The 18,101-nt window shown below is 41.7% G+C and overlaps 2 protein-coding genes across 12 annotated transcripts in view; both read left to right on the plus strand.

Annotated features, from left to right (window-relative positions):
* The window catches only part of CAPRIN2 (caprin family member 2), a 36,024-nt gene extending 30,812 nt beyond the window's left edge, over positions 1–5,212 (plus strand). For 7 of the 9 annotated variants that reach the window (XM_030041242.2, XM_030041239.2, XM_030041240.2 and 4 more), the window contains 4 exons: positions 415–600; positions 1,874–1,974; positions 2,734–2,800; positions 4,295–5,212. In XM_030041242.2, the coding sequence (XP_029897102.1) occupies positions 415–600; positions 1,874–1,974; positions 2,734–2,800; positions 4,295–4,863 (923 nt within the window). In that variant the 3' untranslated portion in view covers positions 4,864–5,212. The remainder of the gene's footprint in view (positions 1–414; positions 601–1,873; positions 1,975–2,733; positions 2,801–4,294) is intronic. The other 2 variants (XM_041118182.1, XM_030041238.2) reach the window with 1 other exon arrangement.
* An 8,408-nt stretch (positions 5,213–13,620) lies between these two features.
* The window catches only part of IPO8 (importin 8), a 48,129-nt gene continuing 43,648 nt past the window's right edge, over positions 13,621–18,101 (plus strand). For 2 of the 3 annotated variants that reach the window (XM_030041299.2, XM_030041301.2), the window contains exon 1: positions 13,621–13,729. In XM_030041299.2, coding sequence (XP_029897159.1) covers positions 13,646–13,729 — 84 coding nt within the window. In that variant the 5' untranslated portion in view covers positions 13,621–13,645. Of the gene's footprint in view, positions 13,730–14,096; positions 17,930–18,101 lie in introns of those variants that run through there. The other variant, XM_030041300.2, reaches the window with a different exon arrangement.

Genomic DNA, 18,101 nt, shown 5'->3' on the forward strand with positions numbered 1-18,101 from the left:
GATGTCAACACTGAGGTGACTTAGTTTATCAGATAGACCACTGAGGTCTGGCTAGTAGAACAGTGTTGGTTCTAAGTGAAAATTCTTAGTTGGGTGTTACTTGATTTTTATTCTGGCTTGGTTATTTTCATGATGCTGCTAGCAAGCTTGTTCTGACCTATGCAACTGAATCTTGTTGAATGCGTTAGAGGCTTACACTGGCAGCCTGGGCTGTCTACAGTGTACTTTAACAAGCATTACACTCTACAGAACAAAGGGGAGGATCCCCACTTGAAGTAATGAAGGGGCAGAAGAACAGGATATTTGGAGCAGCTTAATCAGTCTCTGAACTTCCTAATGCTGCCCTTGCTTCTAGGTGTGGTAACTTATTACACTTATAAAAGCTTTGAATTCATTTGTGCCTTCTGTTTTAAGCAGTGAATTATCAACCTGATGGAGCTGTTCCTGTTAGCAATGGTAGCCTTGCCTTTTATCCAGCACAGACTAATGTTATTCCCAGACCCCCTCAGCCTTACCTTAACAGTCGTGGGTCTGTCAGAGGATCTGCTAGAGGTGGAAGGTCACTGGCTAATTCATATCGTTCCCCTGGTGGATACAAAGGTATGTCTGTATTTACTACCACCTTAAAAAAACAAGTCTAATGTAGTAACACTACAACATGATTTAACACAACATGGTATTAAGCTTGGGTTCTATATGTGAAACTTCTTAAAACAGGACTTTAAGAGCAATGTGCAGAGAATGGGGGTCCTCCATAGAATTTAAACAAGTTCATTCTGACTTTTATTTGTAGTCCTTGTACTTTGGGTATCAGGTGAACTGGCAGAGCAATTTTGTAGCCTTTTGAATTGTGAAAGTAGAAACTTACACTAATAGGTTATTAAATTATTTAATTGTATAGACTTTTCTGCTTGCTATTTCATTTACCATTCTGAACTTTTTACCCCCTTTATTTCTCTTGGCATCTGTCTTGCTAATGTTCTGGGCAGGTATTTTCTCTTCAGATGCCACTTGCAGTATTTGCCCAAAACAAGATACTCTTTGCTTAGCACTGCTGGCTTTAGTATTACCAGCAGAAATGGGGGTGGGGGTGGAGTTCCTGGTAGGAGAGCCCTTCTGGATTAACAAACTGAAGAGTTCTAAGAGGGGGATTGTTTGGTCTCTGCAAATCAGTTGCTATCCTGCTGCTAGCTGAAGTACTATAGAAAGTTTCAGCTGACTTTAAGCAGATACCAACTTAAGGTTGTTGGAAACTGTGATCTATTCCATTTTGAAGTGAAAGGGCACTTAGTCTGTGATATTTGTTTCGGTTATTGGGCTGAGATGGCTCAATGCCTTGTAGGAACACATACCAGACAGTGAATTATATAGTTCTAACTTAACAGCAGTTAAGGGTTTGGTAGTGTCTGGTACTAAATTGCTTGCAGCTCCTCTTTGGTAGTTAGTCTAATAGCTAAAGAGGCTAAATATTATAGTAACATCTAAATGTGTAACAGTAATAGCTAAGCATTTGTAATAGCAAAAGAAAGTATTTATTAATTCTATGTTAAATCCTGTCTCTGGAACCAGCAAGTTTTTCAGCTGTTCTGTGAAGTCCCATTAGTATCAAACAGGCAATTGTTAAGGTCTGATGTTAATAGTTTTAAACATGTAGTTTTGACACATCCATAGTGAGTAGTTCTGAGTAGCTAATAAAATGCATTCTTTATAGGAGTAGTGAGAGTCTGCTCCAAATTCTGAATGAAAGAATAGATGTGTAATTGTGTAACTTAATACATGTGATAAGTGCCAAAAGGGAGGTCTACTTGTATTCTGGACTTGTACTGTAAACCAAACAATGAATGATATTGAATAATGAACTTTATTTGAACAGGTTTTGATGCTTACAGAGGCTCACCTTCAATAACTAATGGCAACTATGGCCAGCTGCAGTTCCCTGGTAGAGATTATGCTGGAATGCCATATTCTCAGAGGGTAAGTATTGACTTTTACTTCCAGTAGCCTTTTGAGCACTGTACAGGAGCCAAGTCTTCTACTACTGTAGCTTTTCATTATCTTAACGGGTGAACTATTTCTTACAAGCTAGAGGCTAGTTTTGTTTCCTAGACAGAACTTTTTTTGGAACAGTAGACAGCAGGTTGAAATAGGAAGTCAGTTCAGACAGATAACATCTCTGGATGACAGGTTGATTTTAGTCTGAAGGGAATCTCTGAAATGCAAACAGATGGCCAATAAGGTGTGGTATAATGAGTCTATTTTACTATGGATTTTAAAGTTGGTACTCAATGCCTCTCTAGTATGAAATAATTAACTCCTAAATGGGCTGACTGAGGATGCAGTTAGCCAAAAAAAAAAAAAAAAATCAAAAAACCAGTGTGTAAGAAAGCAAAGGTTCCTGCTGGGATGAGGGTCTTCAGCTTTGAAATGAAATACATTCTTCTGTACAGACTTGTGGACTTCTAACAGAACTGAGATTTAAGATATTGCTCAATGGACTGAACTGAGTGTATAGTTCAGAAGCTAACTTGCTAGAACCAGCATTGAAATAGCTCTTTAATTTCATACAAGCTATTGTAAATTTTCCATAAATAAGGCTGTTTATCCTAATTCTGAACTCCACCATTGTCTATTCTAGAGCTTGAATTAATTGTGCAATGAAAAATTACTATTTGTTAGCCCCACTTGTTTTCAGATTTTATAGCCATCTTCCTAATACTTCTGTTGTCTTTTTAGGATGTTAATTACCAGCAGTGCTATAAACGAGGTGGGATAACTAGTGGTCCTCGAGCAAATTCAAGAGGTAAGGCTAACATCAGGTTCCCAGTGGCACATATATGGGCTTGGCTGTAGCAGATGAAGTGGAGTGTTATTGTGAATAGTGAGAAAAACAGTGTACTATCACTGATTAAACAGATCAAGCCTAGTATAAATTAACCAAGCTAGATGGAAGCTTAAGTACTGTTCTTAGCATTGTGTAGCAGCAGATTTAATTTCACTATTCTCAATTTGATGTCTTAATGTGTCAAAGTTCTGACCCAATGGTACCTTACTGAACTTTCTTCACAAATAAACTGACTAGGAAAACACACACAGGGTGGTTCCAATGTTGCATGTGGCTTCTCCCCTTAATTGTGTGGTCTCCCCCGATTCTGGGTAAGCTATCAGATTCCAGAAACTTTGTATGATAAACTATTTCTCATAGAAAGAGTTGGTTGGAAATACAGCTTTACTCTGTACTTCTATGCTGGAGTACAAAACCTAAAGAAATACATAAGACTAGCTGTTTGAATCTAAGCATGAATAGCATATATTTTGAGAAGTTGTGAACAAGATGATTTAATCCTACTGTATGTGCTGGAAAAAGCTGTACTTAGTGCTATAGGTGAAAAGTGAGATAATTAGTAACTGTAGATGGCTACTTTGAAGAATAAAGTGAAATTATGGCATATCATGGGAACTTTTAGGATAAAGCAGGCCCTCTCTGTCTGAGGGAGGACTCATAGAATATACTTCAGAATAGAATTAAAAGAAATATGAGATTGTGGTGAGTTAACAGTTGAGAGATGTAATCATTAGCATTAAGACATCATAGTAACTTTACTTAGTTTATTGAATATCTCAAGGTGTTCCTTTCCAGTGGAAATAACAATGGTTTGCAACTTGAGTGTGACTGCTTTAAATTTCTTGGATCTATCTATTAATGTTTTCTAGACCCTTTTAACTTGGATACTTGAAAAGATAAAAGCTTCATTTTGGGGAGTGGGGTGCAGAACATTTAAAAGCAATTCTAGTTCTTCAGACTTAAAGTATTCTAGCCTCATAAGTTGATATGACCTACTAAGGATGCAACCCTAGAAGAATAGTATTGAGGTAACTTGAAGTGCAAATTCAGATCTTGAAGGTGACTAAATGACTACTTGGCTTTTGGTAATTTTGTCAATTTCTTTCAGAAATTACATTTTTATCTCCACTTGGAAGTTACCATATGCTTTTTTCCGCTGTTACATGTATGTGGCAAATACTAAAGCAAAACTATTACAAGCTACTACCCTCTCCTACTTAAAAGTATGAAAAGTAATTGTTCATAGTTAAATTATGGCCCATCTTGCTGAATGCAAGTGTGATGAATGTAAGCCAGCTTTAAAATTCTGTTCTCACTGGGGTCTTTTGACAACTTGCTGTAGCTGAAAGACAAATCTTTTTGCAAAGCCCATACACTTGCTGCTTAAGATTATGCCTGCAGGCATAATCTTATCCTTCTGTTATACTTATCGTTGCTAATGATCTTTAACAGCAGGGTGGAGTGATTCCTCTCAGGTGAGCAGTCCAGAACGAGACAATGAAACCTTTAACAGTGGGGACTCTGGGCAGGGAGACTCCCGCAGCATCACCCCTGTTGATATGCCAGTGACGAGCCAAGCTGCTACCATACTACCAGTGCACGTCTACCCCCTCCCGCAGCAGATGAGAGTTGCCTTCTCTGCCGCTAGAACATCTAACTTGGCCCCTGGAACTCTAGACCAGCCAATTGTGTTTGATCTGTTGCTGAACAACCTTGGAGAAACTTTTGATATCCAGCTTGGTAGGTTCAACTGTCCAGTGAATGGTACATATGTCTTCATCTTCCACATGCTGAAACTAGCTGTAAATGTTCCCCTGTATGTGAATCTCATGAAGAATGAAGAGGTCCTAGTGTCAGCCTATGCAAATGATGGGGCTCCTGATCATGAAACAGCTAGTAATCATGCAGTCCTGCAGCTGTTCCAGGGAGATCAGATCTGGTTGCGTCTGCATCGGGGAGCCATCTATGGAAGTAGCTGGAAATACTCCACCTTTTCGGGATACCTCCTTTATCAGGACTAAAATCCAGTGCGATGTTTACAAAAGATCTGCTCCAAACACCTTGGTGGAGGGGGGTGGGACTAGCTTTGCACTTACTACTGACTTTATAGAAGATATATGGTTCCATTATTGGGGGAAATGATGGTCCTGTTGTGCAAGGTGAAATCATGGAGTTGGGGTACTGAATCAGCACTAATTTGGCACTTTATCAGTTGTGATGTAGCCTTGCTAGTAAAGCTGTGAATGTATATTGTTTGCACTTACCCTAAACTGTATTAATGTCCAGCTTACTACACTATTGATTGCCTCAAGTATGGGCTATTCACAATGCCTTGTTGTGCCTCAATAAAACAAGTTAATATGCATTTTAGTATTAATCTTGCCAGTGGTCTTTATTTTTAAAATATATCAAACAGCTTATTCCTGATGTGGGGTGTACATGCATATTATTACATAGAACTGATCTTCCAAGTTTCAATAATTCAGGATAAACTGTATAGTTTAAATGGGATTACTTGTTTATTTAGTTCTTGCTTGATGCCATTCTCAAAAGTGTTCCCTTGATCAAAATGATTTCAAGATCTAGTTACATACCTGCTTCCTTTTTAACCAAAAGGTCTAGAAATTGGAAGTGAAATGCTACATACTTCATTAGGACTACTTACTTTAAATGCATATCCTGTCAAAGTCTAGCTTTGTCACATCACCTGTCCTTCAGTAGTGATGTAGTTGAAATTCTTAAATCTCAAAACAGTCAGTGAAGGGCTGGCTCACACTGTTACTCAGCTGCAATATATTTTAAAGTTAAAATTGCTTCACAAGGGTCACAAATGTGTATGGCTTCCCTCCCCTGTGAGACTTGATTCAGATTGTACTGCAAGTTATCTCCTTTCAGACAACTGCTGAGGAACTTGGTATTTGTAGTTGAAGCCTGCTGCTTGCCTTTTAAATCAAACCTTGAATACAAATGCTAGGAAGCATTTATGAAATTCCTTTCTTACAGCTAATAGGCTGTGTGACTGGTCTTCAGAAATCTCTTGTGGCCTGAGAACTGAAAAGCCATGATGTATGTCTTTGTCTAAGCTGCAGCATGTCAAATACTATAAAGCATTTCAATGTTTAAAATAAAATTATGAACTAGTAAGAAGACTGTAGGTCACTGGCTCTTTATATTTTTAAAAGCTTCAATAGTTTGTTTTAGCAGTAGGAAGTATTTTATCTGAGTGTATTAAGGTAGCTACTGCAAAAGCCTGCCTGGTATATCTAAGGGTGGACTAGAACTATGCAATGTAAAAGCAGTTCAGCTATCTGCTTATTAAAATAAAAGCAAAAATCTAAATGGAATAAACTTTGGACCTGATATAAAGCTGCTGTTTCTTGGTAACTGGTAAACAATTCTCCCCTGCTACCATGCAGATGCCAAAACAAGTTGTCTGGCATGACTTCACAATGGTTTTATTCCAAACTTAGACTTCTTCATACAGATTTTTACAGGGTGATCATACTTCATGTCTTGGTTTAATTCCTTTGGCAAGTTCTGAGATGAGAAGTTTAGGTGGGACAAAGCTTTAGAGAACCTAGTTTACCACTACAGACAAAAATATCGAGCCTTAACTATTGAATACTAAGCCTGTATTTTGTTTTTTTAAACATACTAATTCTGACTTTAGCCAATAAAGAGGCTTGTTTCTAGAACACTCTCAACAGGATAAGTGGCAGGAGTTTAACTAGCACTCTTTTCTTAGACTGTTAACTCTCCTTGTATATTAATATGGGAATATGGTAGATAGGCTTAAGTGCTAAGATAATTTTCAGCTTGCAATAGCTTTGCAGCTGTGGACAAACAGACTTCATTGCTCTTCTAACAGACCTGCAACTCTAGATTTTTTTTTTTTCACATGTAGAGCACTGACCCAGTTACCCCTCTCCCAGTCTGTCTATTTAGGGACTAGTAAGTAAGTGTGCCCTATTGTGCATGTAGCAGGGTATCCCCTTGCACTTCAGACTGCCTTAGTGCATGCCACTTCATTTAGCATGTAGCTTATCCTACTTGGTTTTATTATATGTACTTGTTCTTAAAACATACAAAATCCATCAGACAAGTTATCAGTACTAAGAATTGCTAATAAGCTCAGCCTTTGGCAACCTCAGATATGATTACTGTGAATACATGAAGCACATGTTGCTTTCTAATGCTCTAGTTCAGTCAAGTCTGGACAACTGCTTAGTGGACCCATGTTACTGCTTCTTTGAGACTAACCTTATTTCTTACTGGCATATCTAGCAAAGCTTTTATGTATCCCTAGCTTGCATATATTTAAGATATTTGAGGTAAACATCTCAATTCCAGAGCTGTTTGTCCATCAGTGTAAGATGGAGTACACACTGTCACAGCCAGAAGTGTACGGATATCATGAAATGTGAAATCTAATAGTTATATGGTTCCTTGATAGTAAACTTGGCGATAAATCATATAATGGATGGCTTTAAAAAACTTCATATTTTTATAGGCTTTATCAGCCTGAATTAAAATAATCTTTATAGTACCAGCTACTTTAAAATAAAATGTCTGGGGTTTCCCTGATACTTGTTATAAAAAAAAAAAAGTACAACTTGGACAATTCTCTTCCCATAGAATAACTGAAAATATGATGAATTTTATCTTATAGGTTTCTTGCATAGTACCTTCTTACCTAGAACTATTGGTTTTCACTGTTTCTAGTCAGAGCTGTGAACGAATCTCTAGCTTACCTCTGTTACAAAAAGGAATATAAGTACATTTGAACAGGTACTGTCATGAAGTTTCAGACTAGATGTGACTCAAAAGGCTAGTATTGAACTTAAATGCTAAGCCTGTGTTTAAAAAAATATTGCAAAAGACCAAGCAAAGCACCTTTTTTCCATACCAATAGCTGGCCAAAATTCACTGCTAGAAAATTGCTATTCTAATCTTCAAAAGACCTGAAAACATGACTTCATATGATTTGCCATAATGAGAAACACTAGGATATTGGTACCTTGTACCTCATTCTTTATGCTTCTAGATTAATACTTGTTTTTGAAAGCTTCTCAAAGCACTTCAGAGTATTTCAGTGCATTATTTACTGACAGTTTTAGTCTACCTCAGTATGTCCAGACTAAAGACCTAGATCCATATTCTACTTCTGGGCAAAGCATTTAACAGGTGAGTTTCACAACTTGAAAGTATTTGAGGTAACACTGGTATAGACTTCACGTAAATAGTGTCTGCCAATACTTTTTTCCCCCAGAAGTCGTTAAATGAAGTTGCTTGAATTGTTGCACTAGGTAACATACCTTAACTATGTAAGGATGACAATCAGGTCTAATTAAAACATATAAAGGGTCATCATAGTTCTGCTAACTTCCTATTGCTGTCTTTGCTATGGAAATTGGATACCACCTAAATTCTTTCCAGTTTAGTTATCTTGTGCAGCCTGCTGAAGATAAACTATAAGGGTAAGGAACTAATGCTAGGTTTTGATTTGGAATGAGTGAATTTCCATGTTTCCTTCTCTGAGTTCAGTGAAATACTGGAACTACCTTGAAATGGGAGGGTGTACTGGTTTTGGCTGGGATAGAGAATTTCTATCAGAGTAGCTGGTATGCTGCTGTGTTTTGGATTTGTGACCAAAGCAGTGTTGGTAACACAGGGATGCTTTAGTTATTACCGAGCAGTGCTTACGCAGTCTCGAGGCCTTCTCTGTTTCTCATGCTGCCCCGCCAGCGAGGAGGCTGGGGGGGCACAAGGAGCTGGGAGGGGGCACAGCCAGGACAGCTGACCCGAGGGATACCCCAGCCCACATGAAGTGCTCAACAATACAAGCTGGGGGAGGAAGGGGGAACACTCGAGTTACGGCCTCTGACATCCCAAGTAACTGTTACGCGTGGTGGAGCCCTGCTTTCCTGGAAACAGCTAAACACCTGCCTGCTGGTGGGAAGTAGTGAATGAATTCTTTATTTTGCTTTGCTTGCACGCACAGCTTTTGCTTTACTTATTAAACTGTCTTTATCTCAACCCACGAGTTTTCTCACTTTTGCCCTTCTGATTCTCTTCCCTATCCCACTGGGGGGGAATGAGCGAGCGGCTATGTGGTGCTGAGCTGCCTACTCATGGGGTTTAACCATGACAAAGGTTTCTTAAAATTTTCAATATACTAATGGGCTTGTGACGTTTGTGTTTTTGCCAGGCTATAGAAGTGAGAGGAGACCATGAATGATCTACCAGAATTGTCATGACTTCCTGCAGCTAAGGAAACCTCCATCCTGCAGGCTACAGTAGTGGCACAGAGAATATCACTGTTTTGTTGTACTGGTTCAGTTTACATACCTTTTCCTCCCTGACTGCTGTGAGTTATCTACAACTGCTCCGACAAAACAGTCAGCGGGGGGAGACGGTTTCAGAATTTTAACTGATCAAAGTCTTGTATCTGGAGGCCTGGCATACGTTTATCTGCTGCAGATCATCCTTGCTAGCTCTTTATCAAATCTGTACATATCTTTTGAGAAAATTAAGTTTGAGAGGCTTGTGGAGGATATGAAAAGTCTGTTTTGTGTTCTAATTGTACTGTACCATAACCAGATAAAAATAAGTTAACTCTAGTTACGCACTTGTTCACAAGTCTCTGATCAACTTAATTTTGTGTCTTGCTCCGAACTATAAACAATTCTATTAAGAATGAAAAAGCTTATAATTTTTTATCTGCTGACTGAACATTTCTAGGTGCTGTTGTACTTGGAAAAAAAAATATTGTGACATACTAATTTGGCTGGAGAGTACTAATTCATACAGCTTTTGGACTGTTTGGGTCTTAGATGAGTAAGGGCTGTGGTTGATATGGAATGAAGGCTTTATGCTAAGTACTGATCCAGTCACTTTGTCCTTAGTTTACTACAATGAAGTAAACCCTATATTGAAAACAGTGGATTACTTTTAGCTTGTAGCACATCACACAAAGGATCATTGCCTTTTCTCATAATTTCCATGAGCATCTCATTAACTACAACTTAAAACTAGCTGCTGTCCTAAAGGAACTTTGTTGGCATGATAATGAAGCAGGCGTTCTATGCCAGCAGAAAGTATGTTACACATAGCATTCAGCTAAAACACTACCTGCATTTCAAAACAACCAAGTCAAAGGACTAATTCTAAGTAACCTGCAATATGTAAGGCTTTTCTGTTTTTTCTCCACCTCCCAAAGTTCTTGAACTTAATCAAGTTATCTTGATAGCAACTCTGTCAGGAACTTGGTCTGATTTTTGTTGAGGACAAACTTGCATTGCTTTAAAAATCCTTGGTTTCAGAAACTGAGTTTCAAAATATGACTGCTGGTTCTAACTACTTCATAAAACTGTTGTTATAGTGCACTTGAAGAGTTTTGGAGTTAAAACAAATAATTAATCTTTGCTTTCTCTTATCTCCCCTCCTCCCTTCTATCCTCATCCTTTTTTTTTTTCTGTATTTGCATGCTGGTGCAACTTGGGATTTCATGTACTTGGCTTTAGTTTCTTTGTATATCACTTGTCCCTTTCACACTGGGTCTTCTCTCACCAGCAGTGTTAGATAGCTGACAAGAAAATCTCAGAATTTTACCTCAGAATCTTTATTTTGCAGAGTAGCAAAACATTAAAAAAACCCAACACGTTCTAATTCAGTTCCAGATCCATTATTTTGAAATAGATGAAGCCCAGAATATTAACAGAATCTTTGCTCTAACAAAAAGGCATACAAGTTCTTGCTTATAAGTAGTTACTTTCATCCTGAAGTTTTTGAGGTTACATAAAAATATTTAAATTAATGACTAAACTTATTTTTAGAATAACATAGCCACTGGTATCTATAGAGGTTCATGTTTTACAGAATGAAGTATCAGGCATACATCAAACCCAGCACATAGGTAGATTAAAATGCTAGCAACAATAGTTCCACAACTAAATCACTGCTGACATATTACAAAGGAAACAAGCATTGTTGAACTGGATGTTACTTGATTTAGAGACTTGATGGCATTGCCTCGTTGATGGCTGTGTGCACAAAAAGTGCGTCTTAAAAGCAAAATCTTAGGTGTAAAATCTTTTCCACTTTTTTTGTAGTGAATGTTGTGTGTTAAAAGTGACATTTTAAATACAAATGGTACCTGCAATAAAATTATGAAAAGCATTTTAGGAAGATGTTAAAATAGCTTTTAAGCATATTTTGTTCTTTATTGATATGTTTCACATCACCAGCTCCACAAGACTAAAGTTCTTCCATGAATAAATTTCCTAACTTTTAAGTTCACCTACCACAGATGAATACACAGAAATGGAATAAAACAGAACTGCTTTTAAACTGTCCATAACATACTAATTTGGGAGAAGGAAGTAGAGACATAACACTACAAATCCTTTTAATTTGGTTTTAGTATGATATATGATCCAAGATCTTTAAAATGGGCTTTTCACTGGACTACTCTTATTTACTATCTTAACCAAAATGGGAAAATGACAAAGAATTACCATAGTTAACAATATATACCTTTTACACTCACAGTGGGGGTTTTTTGTATTTTATCATTACTGAACATACTCTCGCCTGCTTCTAAGAAGTGAGAAGGTCAATGAAAGTGCCTGTAATTTCTTGCTAGATGCTGTAGAGCTGCATTACTGGAGAACAGAAAATACAGTTCTTGAGTGATAATGATCAGGTGTTCTACACCAAAAAGTGATGAAAACCACAAGAGAGTGCACGATCTCCAAATGCTAGGTAGGTGTAATTCATTTTTACAGCTGGATTATTTTTTAATTATAGGCAAACTTATTAAGGGACATTTTTTTTTGTATGAAATCATTACAGCGTTAGCTGCTTTAACGTTTTCCTTGTAAACAATTTAGGAACTGAAGTTATTTAGGGGCAGTAAAGATGTTGTGGCAAGCATTACTATATAGTCCCCTTGGTTAGAGAAGGGCATCCCTACCATAAATGGCACTCCTGTGCATTCAGCATTGTTAAGAAGAGTATATTCTTTGGTATAGATCAGGTAACATATAAGTTGAGGGAAGTACTGGTGTTTTCTTAATTGAGGAGCAGTAATGAGAAATGACGTTTTGTACTGTAATTACAATGAACAAATGACATATTGTCCAATTGTATTCTTAAGGCATCTATATAATGGGATGATCTTGTAATTGCCCTTCTGTTTGACTCTTCCAAAACACAGCAGACAGTCTTTCTGTTCTTTCGACCAGTTAATAACACATCTCTGGTTTGTAAATGTCATGTAAAATATCACCTGCAGAAGTAACTGAAGGATTTGGCTCACTAGGATCATTTTAATCATGAGTTTTTTCTGGCATGCTGTCCATCTGTGAACTGCACCTTTGACAGTCATCTTACACCTGCACAGATGTTTAAATCTTCCTTTGGTTTGCCTGCACGTTCCAGGATTTACGGGGAAAAATAGGAGGACACAGGTGGAGAATCAAAATGGGGCAGCAATCGCTTGCAGTTAGAAGGGGTGTTTGTATATTCCTGACAACTTGAGTGGTAAGCACCTTCCAGCCACTTGCACACACGAACACCATTAAGGTAAGCAAACCATTTTCAGGGTGTACTAATCTACGTAATGATGAAGACAAGTATCATGAAGAAACATGCTCAGAAGCATAGTAGGAATTATGCTGTGTGTCCCAACTGCACATTTTAGGAAGCTCCTTGCGGCAACTTTATGTCTTCCTGCATGTTGCGAGTCTTTCTTGCCCAGATGCACATACCTTAGGTACCTGGCTAACTGTATGAATAATGTCGGTTCTCCACCACGCAACTGACCTCACCACCATTCGGTCTTGGTGTTCTCACTTTAATTCTCACGCAAACAACTCGCATGGTAGCAAATACAGAACAATCAAGCCTGCTGCGCAAGCTGGAAAACTACTGGAAAAAGGAGTAAACTATTAAGAAAGAAAAACTAGGAGGGTTTTAAAGTGCAGTGAAAGTATGCGCTGGCAAAGCCGGCGGGCGCAGAGGGTCTGGAAGCATCCCGTGGGTCGGGCAACCAGATGTCTGCGGGACCGGTGTGCCCTAGCCAGCGCTGTCGCTCAGTGCAAGCTCGACACAACGGCGCCGGCGGCTGCTGTACGCTGCCAACAGTGCCGGGCCCCAGCCTCCCCTGGCCGCCGCGGCTGCCCGGGCCTGCTCCCCGCCGGCGTCCCGTGCCGCAGGGCCCGGCTTCCCCTCCATCGCCACGACAGCGACGGCTCGCTGCCGGCCGAGTCTCCTGCCGCTGTCTGCAGGGATGGGGCGCGGGGCGGGCGGCCCTGGATGCGGAGGCTGCGGAACAGCTGCCGCACACGCTCCGTCAGGACAGCGGCCTCCCCGCCCCCGGCCGCCCTCTCCCTCACGGAGAGGGGCCCGGCGGCCCACCGCAGCCGGCGTTCCGTTCCGTTCCGTACCGCGACATGGCCGCCGCCACCGGGCGGCCACGGCCTCGGAAACCGCTCCCTAACCCCGCCCGCTGCGAGCCATCCCCGCCGACTGTTATCCGTACAACAAGATGGCGGCCACCTCTCGCCGACCTCTGCGCCAAGCCAGAAGGCGGCGCTGCGGCCGTAAAGCGGCGCCCGTTTCCCGATACCCAGCTGTCGCAAACCGGTGAATGGCTCTGGAGAGGGACCGGGGGGGGTGGGGGACACGAGCCTGGGATTGTGGCACGGGGGGGGCGGCGGCGGCGCTAGCGGCGGGGGCGGCTCCTCCTCCTCCTCCTCCTGCCCCCGGGGAAGCGCTGCCCGCCGGCGAGGGAAGGGGAAGATGGATCCCAACAGGATCATCCAGGCTCTGAAGGGCACCATAGACCCCAAGCTGCGCATCGCCGCCGAGAACGAGCTCAATCAGGTGAGGGGAGCGGACGGACCCGGCCGGGACCCGCCGGCGGCCTGCCCCGCCCCCGCCCCGCCGCGCCTCGCCTCACCTCGGCCGCCGCGCGGCACGGGGCCGTCCGGCCCCGCCGGCAGGGGCGCGGGGGGCGGGCGAGGCGGGGGGGGGGGTGTCGGGGCGCGCCCCCTCCTCCGCGCCGGGAGCGCTCGCTCCGCTCCCTCCGCAGCGAGGGGCTGTGGGACGGGGGTCCCCGCGCCGCTGCCCTCCCCCTGCGCGGGATGCAGCGGAAAGCGGGGCCGGGCCGGGGGGCGGCGGCGGCATCCCTCCTCTCCCCCCCCGCCGCCGGAGCGGGCCCTTCCGCGCCGGCTGTCAGCGGCCGCCCCGCCGCGCCGCCGGCCCGGGCGCTCGGCCGCGGGACCGGGCGAGGGCGGCCTGGCAGCGCGGGAGGCAGGGCCGTCCCGGTCCGGCTGCCGGGACCCCCGCGGCGGGGTCTGCCGCTGCGAGACCTGCCGGCAGCCGGAGCCGCCGGGCGGGCGTACGGGTGGGGAGCGCGGCCCCCGGTCCGCGCCGCAGGTGCCGGGCGGCTGGGCGGGATCGCTGCCCTCAGGCGATTTTGTCCTGAATTTTGTGACCCTGCGAGCAGGGCGTACCGAAGCGAAGCGCGGCGACCTGATCCTCGGCGTGGCCTGAGCGCTGCCGCTCGGTGTGTGGCGCTGGAAGGCGTGACATTGGGCTCGGCTCTGCTCAGATCTCTCTCTCGCTCTTACAGGTGATAGGCAGCAGTGACTCTCGGGCATTCATTTTGTCCCGTTCAGCAGAATGCCAAGTAAAACTTGGAGAAAGGCGTTAGATTTTTATGGGTAGTATTTATCACAGCATCCCACAGTTAACGTAGTGGCAGCGTGCGCCGTGACCACAATCTAAAATTGGACATTTGAAAAAAGAGAAGGTTCCCTTGCATGGCACTAATGAAGCTTTAACCTTTATACTTCGATGGGACATTTGATCAGTTCTGTTGGAGGACTTGGATTTTTTTACTGTGACGGTGTGTTAACAAAACAGTCGATGAGAATTGGCTGTCAGGAATTACTGCTACTTCAGGGTTGCTCGTCCGGCTTAATTTTCTATTTAGGCAACTTAAAACTCCTTCTGAATTAGATATAGCTAATCCTTGCTTTAGCAGTTGGCAAGTTCCTTTAGTAAATCAGCGGATTAAGCGCTGCATGTTGAGAATGCTCTTGGGGGACAGTTAGATAAAAGTGCAAAACTTTTTTTCTTTATTTGGCATAGTTACTTTAAAAATCCATCAGTACCTATTTTTATCCCCACTATTAAGGAGTGAGAGGGAAATTATAAATATTTGTCAGCAGCCTGTTGCACAGGAGTCAAAACTACAGTAATAAACTGCTGCATGTTTGGCAGGCTCAGAACAAAGAGGCAGCTGTCTGGATTCCTGGGTCCTGCTCCTAGCACTGTCGTTTTAACATCACCGATAAGTACTGTGAAGCTCAGGAAAAATTTTGAAAGTGTTTTGAGATCTGTAAAATGTTTTTAAGTTCAAGTGATGGATAATGTAATTCTCATGGAGGACACAGGTTTTAGATTCAAGAGTGCAAGTATATTTCTTGAGAACAGGTTGAGATAGAGAATTTTATTTAAAATAGCTGACACATTTTCTCTTTTCTGACTTACAAAGAATGAATCTTGAAATTAAGACATACCTATTATTGTGTAGGCTTCCTGTTACTAAATGAAGCACGATGTATCTGACTGACATAATGTACTGATGCAGTGCTGGGTTTGACATGACTCTGGATGAGTGGAACAAAAGTGCTCCTGAGGAATGTCACTTAACGTGGGCCTTTGACATCTTGAAGCCTTTCAGTGCTTTTGAACCAAGACTTCAAAGCGACATGTCAGACTCCCATGTATCTAATGATAGTGTTGACATGTCACTGTGTTCCTGCAAATACTGGAATCCAGATGTTGTTCTAGCATTTATCGTGTTTTAACAAAGGAATGAATCCACCAACCAAACAGAAAACCCTCCAACAATAAGTACTTGAAGTGGTAATACAACACTTGGCCAAACAGAACAGGGGTTACCTTTATTCTGTGCAACAGTTAAAGTGATGCTGCTCCTGATACACGCTAATGGGTGCTGAGGTAAAACTTCTCGTGTTAGCTCATCTGCCGTGTACATTTGCTTTCCAGTTTAATCCAGGTGGAGACAGGAGCTTCCCAGAGAGTATAAATCCTACTAGTCTACCAATATAGCACCTCTCTGTAGGCACCTCATTGCTGGTACCAATACAGAGTCCTTTAGAACAATATCATAATAGTCCCAACTCCATAATTTGCTTACAGTGTAGAGCGTGGGGAATGGAGTTCAAATGAATGAAAGCTTGCCTGCCTGTAAAAAGTCCCAGCATGTTTGAAAATGTCTCTTTCTCTTCTGTATGTTCCTGCACCTGTGTAAAGATAGAGCTAAATCAATGAAGTTGCTGTCTGCCTTCTGGATTATCTTCTAACTGCATTCAGAAATGAAAGCAAGTTTCCTTTATTTTTTGCCCTTATTATATCTACTGGAAGGCTGTTTGTGAATTTTCTTCCTCCCGCAGCTATAAACAAGTGTTGGTTTTCAGCCAAAATTAATTTATGGTCCATTTGTCCATTTATATCCATTTGTGCCAATCTTACTTCTTAACTAGAATAGGTTTCTTGGTACCCTCTCTGACGTATTTGTCAAAGGCTGATCCCTACTGGCCTGTTTTCCTAGCCTCAACAGGCTGTATTTCCTTTCTCTTACCATAAAACTGAATTTATGAGATCATAGGAGAGCACAGCTCTTCTCCGCACTTGTTTCCCCTTTGAATTAATCTTCCTTGTGCAATCTAGTCATTTGTGTTTGCAGCATTCCAGAAAGACTCACGCTCAATGCCACTAATACCTCATTTGATACATCCTAAAACTACAATTATCTTCTTCGTGTCCAATGTCTACATATTTCTTATCACTTAATATACCAAGGTCCTTTTATCGTATGGTTGTTCCTCATTAAGAAACCTCAAGCTTTTAGTAGAAATTCCTATTATCCTTGAGTGCACGACCAGGTACTTTGTCCTATTACCCTGCTCCATTTTTGTTGGTGCAGTTCTAAAGATCATTCAGTTCTTTGTAGGATTTTTCTGATCTTTCTCCTTGGATGATGCATGCTTCTTCTGAGTCATGAACAAATTTCACTTCTGTCGGTGACCTAAACACAAATTACGTGTGGGATTTATCTGAAATGTGATTCTTGATAAGCTAGAGCAGTAATTTCCTCCCAGGTCAGTAATCTCTATCATGTAACTGCTGTCATTTCCCTTTTAGCCTGTTGATTTTCTAAGTGTACACATCTTTCCATCCCCCTCTTTTTCTTTTGTGCCCCCCCCATTTTTTGTCAGCTGTCACATCATAATCGGTGTGCATTTTATGATCATATCTATCAATCACACTGTACTTATTAGAACAGTCAATTATCATACCAAAAAAGATATGCAATTTCTATGCACCTTTGATATCTGTTCTAGGCTTTTGCTCATTAGGTTTGTCTCATGGACTTCAGGGACTTCTGTTGGTTTTGGGGTTTGTTTGTTTTTTTCTTAAGTAGCTAAATACTGCTTTCATGTGCCAGTTCTTGGAGTGTTGTGGAATGTACTGTCTGATTATGTGAACATACAAAGTCATTCTGATTCCAATTCAGATAAGATTACCAGACAGTTTTTATGCATTAATCTTCATTGGCTCAACCTGCTGTAATACATTTCTTTGGCCTGTAACAAAGGGGAAAATAACACAGTTGCAGAAATACAGCTGTTTGTTTAAATATTGAGAAGGAGTTTCAGAATTTGGCTTTGATGGGCACTAAGCAGCAGTGCTGGAAGAAGAGAAAGAAGAGTGAGAAGATTGCCCGAAAGCAGAAGAGTCCGGAATAAAGTTGGTCTTCCTTCCATATCCCCACATCTTTGAGCTGGCTGCCATAGTAGGCAGGGATCTTAAGGCCACTCTGAAAATGACAATGAGCATGTGTTGTTAACTAGCGGAATGAATCTCAGGTATTTGTTTTGAAGACCAATTTGATGAGGAGGTTGACTTGCACAATTAGAAGTTCTGTGGAAAGTGGAGTTTGAGACTGGATGAATTTGGCAGCAGAACCCACAGAGGAAAGAAGCTCAGGTAGGTTCTTACATATGCTTATTTTCACTGTGTATGAAAACACTGTGTGTTTTCCCCTCCCCAAACAATACCTTTGCATGTAGACAGGGAAAGAAGAAAGTGTCTTTTGAAGTTCTAGCTTGTTTTAACAACTGTCTGTGACTGACAGTGTAAAAAAACAGGAGAGAAAATA

The sequence above is a fragment of the Aquila chrysaetos genome, chromosome 17 (assembly GCF_900496995.4).
Source record: "Aquila chrysaetos chrysaetos chromosome 17, bAquChr1.4, whole genome shotgun sequence".
NCBI classification, from domain to species: Eukaryota; Metazoa; Chordata; class Aves; order Accipitriformes; family Accipitridae; genus Aquila; species Aquila chrysaetos.